The 5,000-nt window shown below is 45.5% G+C and overlaps 1 protein-coding gene across 2 annotated transcripts in view; it reads left to right on the forward strand.

Moving 5' to 3' along the window:
- Positions 1-5,000, forward strand: part of sema4gb (sema domain, immunoglobulin domain (Ig), transmembrane domain (TM) and short cytoplasmic domain, (semaphorin) 4Gb) — a 48,607-nt gene that overhangs the window by 24,996 nt on the left and 18,611 nt on the right. For both annotated transcript variants that reach the window (XM_080541993.1, XM_080541994.1), the window contains exons 3-6: positions 2,527-2,675; positions 4,122-4,184; positions 4,402-4,500; positions 4,685-4,778. In XM_080541993.1, the coding sequence (XP_080398119.1) occupies positions 2,527-2,675; positions 4,122-4,184; positions 4,402-4,500; positions 4,685-4,778 (405 nt within the window). The remainder of the gene's footprint in view (positions 1-2,526; positions 2,676-4,121; positions 4,185-4,401; positions 4,501-4,684; positions 4,779-5,000) is intronic.

The raw sequence follows: 5,000 nt of genomic DNA on the forward strand, positions 1-5,000 counted from the left end.
GAATCAGGAGGATTGACACATGGTCAGACATGCCTAGATGAGCTAGCGGACTAGCCTTGTAAGCACGTTTGATGTTGGTGTATACCTTATCCAGTGTTTTTTCTCCTCTCGTTGCACATTTTATATGCTGGTAGAACTTGGGTAGTACTGCCTTCAGGTCGACATGATTAAAGTCCCCCGCTATGATGTGGATAGCCTGTGGATCAGTACTTTGTTGGCTACTAATGACGTCGTATAGTCGCGCCAATGCTACTTTGCTGTCTGAGCTAGGTGCAATATACACACATGTAATATGTATATATGTATATATATATATATATATATTTATATACTGTATATATGTAGGTCTCCCCATGATCAGGGGTTGGTGTGTGTGTGTGGGGGGGGGGGGGGGGGGAGTGGATGGCTGGGTGGGGGGGTTGGGGGGAGTGGATGGCTGGGTGGGTTGTGTTTGAGATGGGGGACTGTTGGGGGAGGGCATTTTAAGGGCATTCAGCAGGAATTCTGCCCCAGTACTGCCAAATCTCATCAGCGTGTGTCACACAGTAATCCGTGTGTGTGTGTGTGTGTGTTATTGGGGGAGGGGGTTCATGCATGTTAGTCATTATTAGGGTTATCTCCATCACTGCATATTGTGCAGCAACCTCATCCAATGAGAAAACACAACAAAGAAAGACAACCCTATCATTGTCCCTCCATTGTTGGTCCTTAGTGTTCAGTCTTTTATTTGTGGAAACAGATCGTTTGCCCGGCACAAACTAAATATTTTATCAGCGATCTGGAACCGTCTGAAATGGGGGCAAGCTACTCAGCTGCTCTGAGCTGTGGTGAAAAAGAGGACACTGTTATTTATCTGGGCTATCTCTATGTTTTAGATCTATTTCAGTGTTGAGAGAGAGAGATGTTTTTGTAGATAGTTTACAGTAGATAGAAATAGATAGTTTCGAGTAGTTTTTTTAAAGGTTCTCTTTTTCTGAGTGGGGCAGTCCCACTCATATTTTTCATTTGATTGGATAGAGATAGTGAAGGTAGACAGGAAAGTAAGGAGGAGAAGGGAGAGAGGGCATGTCAGCAGGGCATGGATTAGAACCCATGCCGACATGGGCATCTGTGTACGCTGTAGTTTCCATGGCGCTAGACCACTGGATCACCCCAAGCCACAATAGTTTTAGAGTACTTTGATGTACAGTAGTGCTGAAAGTTGACTTAGGGGAGTTTGAAGACCAGATACACTGAACAAAAATATAAATGCAACACTTTTAGTTTTTGCTCCAATTTTGATGGAGTTGAAATCAAAGACCTAAGACTTTTTCGACGTACACAAAAGGCCGATTTCTCTCAAATTGCGTCCACAAATCTGTTTAAATCTGTGTTAGTGAGCACTTCTCCTTTGCCTTTGAGATAATCCATCCACCTGACAGGTGTGGCGTATCCAGATGCTGATTGGACAGCATGGTTATTGCACAGATGTGCATTAGGCTGATCACAATAAAAGGCCACTCTAAAATGTGCCGTTCTATCACACAGTACGATGCCACAGATGTTGCAGGTTTTGAGGGAGCGTGCAATTGGCAGGAATGTCCACCAGAGCTGTTGCTCATTGTTCATTCCTCTACCATAAGCCGTCTCCAAAGGCAACAGCTCTGGAGTACATTCTTGGAGTCAGCATGCCGTTTATATTTTTGTTCAGTGTAAGAAAGGGAAAGAGGGTGAGGAAAGAGAAGAGGAGAGTAAGCAGAGGGGAACACAGGTGATGGAGAGAGGCAATGATGGAGGGAAAGAGAGATGGAGATGGATGGAGAGATTAAGAGGGAGGGATGACGATGATGAACAAGGAAAGGAATCACAGAGGAATGTGAGTCAGCATGGTGCTGATTGTTTTATTCACTGGCACACATATTTTCTCTCTCTCTCGCTCCCTCCCCTCCCACTCTCCCTCTACTCCTCCTCCTCCTCCTCCTCCTCCTCCCCCCTCTTTGTAATAAAAGAACTTATATTCATCTCCCTCCTGTCGACTTACGAGGCTGTTCCATGGTTGTCACAGTCGATCTGTTCCACTCTTCATCTGCTTCTGTTGGGGAGCAGAGGGGCGGAGGGGCGGAGCTAAGCTACTGGAATAGAAATGGACGATTAAGGAAGCAAGTAGCAACACAGACTTCTCGGGTCAGGGAGAACCGGGTTTAAAATAGTGAATACAGTAGTTACATAATCCAAGCTACCCCCCCCCCCCCTCTCCCTTTCAAGCCATATAACCTTTTATTCAGTCAAGTTAAGTCATCGAGAACCAATTATCTGCAGAGAACAACTCCACAAAAGGGATACTTAAAACTTAAAACCAGACTTTGAGATACAGGATGAAGTTTCAATCTGTAAAATGAGACTGACGGTGTTTGTCTGTGCTTGTTTCCAGGGCTGGTGGGTCCTGAGGTGACAGCTGTGAGGGAAAAGTGAGAAAATAGAGTCAAAGAATGATAATAAAAAAAGCTCATTACTCATTATTCGTTGTCTGTGCTTGTTTGTTCTCAGGGCTGCTGGGTTGCCAGCGCTTCAGCGGATCCTCTCAGAACTACAGCACCTTGCTACTGGAGGAGGAGGCCGGCCTGCTGTATGCCGGAGGGAGGGGGGCGATCTACGCTCTGGACGCGGCCAACATCTCCATACCTGGCAACCTCACTGTGAGTAGATAGACAGGATACCAACATCTCCATACCTGGCAACCTCACTGTGAGTAGATAGACAGGATACCAACATCTCCTCACCTGGCAACCTCACTGTGAGTAGATAGACAGGATACCAACATCTCCTCACCTGGCAACCTCACTGTGAGTAGATAGACAGGATACCAACATCTCCTCACCTGGCAACCTCACTGTGAGTAGATAGACAGGATACCAACATCTCCTCACCTGGCAACCTCACTGTGAGTAGATAGACAGAATACCAACATCTCCATACCTGACAACCTCACTGGGAGTAGATAGACAGAATACCAACATCTCCACACCTGGCAACCTCACTGTGAGTAGATAGACAGGATACCAACATCTCCTCACCAGGCAACCTCACTAAGTAGACTCCATTACTGTAGCCAACATCTTCATACCTGGCAACCTCGCTGGGAGTAGATAGACAGGATATCAACATCTTCCCACCTGGCAACCTCACTATGAGTAGTTACTGTAGAGTCTACAGTCTACAGTGTAGACCCCCCCCCAAACAAGTGGGTGAAAACTGAAGGATAATTAATCATGAAGATGATGATGAAGGAGATTCCATTACTGTCCAACATTTAGTTTCCCCAAAGCCCAAGCCAACATTTCAGTACAACCCCCCCCTCTGTAAGCTATTACCACAGACTGCATCTTATCATTATGTTGCACGTCGTGAAAGAGGACAGGCGGAAATAATAGCCTCGAGGAGATTCAATAAATCCTATTGTCCATCGATTTCTTTCTGCGTATTGGATTAAAAGCACGGAGAACGTTTTTCTCAGGGAGTTACACAGAACAGAGGTGATCGAGTTCCCTCCAATGCTTGGTAGCTTAAGTAGTACTGATTATATTATATATAGAATATTGATTGTTTTGATCCAGGCAACTCACAACTCTCTTAGACCAGCAAAGTACTTCATTTAACAATATTGACACTCTCACCACTTTCAAATCCTGTCTTAAAACACACCTTTTCACAATGGCTTACTTGGTTTGATCTCCTGTATTTTGTTTGTTGTTATATCTGATTTTGCTGTTTTTATCTCCTTTTGCTTTGTTGATTTTAATGTTTTGATATGTGGTTTTAAACTGTCTTGTAAGGTGTCCTTGAGAGCCTTGAAAGGCGCCCATAAAAAAAGAAAGAAATTGGGGTTAGCTCACACACAGCGCTGACTGACTTACAAACCATCCGTTTTACAATAGCTACTCTCTCGCGGCTCTGCAGCTGGTTTGACGGGTGAAACGAAGTACTACTTAAGCAACAAAGCTTTTTACGAAACTCACCCCAGATTAAAACTCAGTTATGTACTTACAGAGATTACCCAGAGGTGATCGCACACACACACATACACACACACACACGTCTCCTTGGCTGACTGTGTGGTCATTACTGCCCTCCATTGTTTGCAGATTGATTGGGAAGCCTCGGCCGAACAGAAGAAACAATGTCTTAACAAAGGAAAAGACAATCAGGTACGAGAACACGACACCATGTGCACGAGCTCTCTAACTCCACCCTCCCTGCCTCCTCCACCCTCCCTGCCTCCACTCTAACTCCACCCTCCCTGCCTCCCTCTGCCTCACTCATCCCTAATTAAAACGTTCTCTGTCCAGAATATATATATATATATGCTACAGGAACACAGAGTATTGTTGTTATGCTGTAGTTGTGTTGTCGTGTCTCCTGCAGACAGAGTGCTACAACCACATCCGCTTCCTGCAGCGGTTCAACGAGACTCACCTGTACGTCTGCGGGACGCACGCCTTCAGGCCTCTCTGTGCTTACATAGTGAGTAACGTCTTTCCTGACAGACGCGTAAGGTTCTAACCCCAGGCTTGTGGTGAGACGTTGTTTTTATGTTTTTCTGTGAACATGTGCTGCTCTAAACTAATTAGCCCCTAGTGGGACTAATAAAGTTGTTTGAATTGAATGGGAATGTTATGATGACCTTCCCTCTCGGTCTCTCTGTCAGGACGTGGAGAGGTTCAGCTTCTCCTCTGGGTTGGAGGAGGGCAGGGACCGCTGTCCCTACGACCCCGCCAAGGGCTACACAGGCCTCCTCGTGGGTAAGGCCCCCAAATCTACCCTTTCTTTCTTTCTTTCTATCCATCCATAAACCTCTCTTCTTCCTTACCCATCCTCTCTCTCTCTCCGCTGTTCTTTTACACTCTTCTCTCATCCCTCCATTTATACACCTCTCTTCCTTCTTACCCATCCTCTCTCTCTCTCTCTCTCTCCACTGTTCTTTTACACTCTTCTCTCATCCCTCCATTTATACACCTCTCTTC

This window comes from Nansenia antarctica, assembly GCF_963989245.1.
Source record: "Nansenia antarctica genome assembly, chromosome: 11".
Lineage (NCBI taxonomy): Eukaryota > Metazoa > Chordata > Actinopteri > Argentiniformes > Microstomatidae > Nansenia > Nansenia antarctica.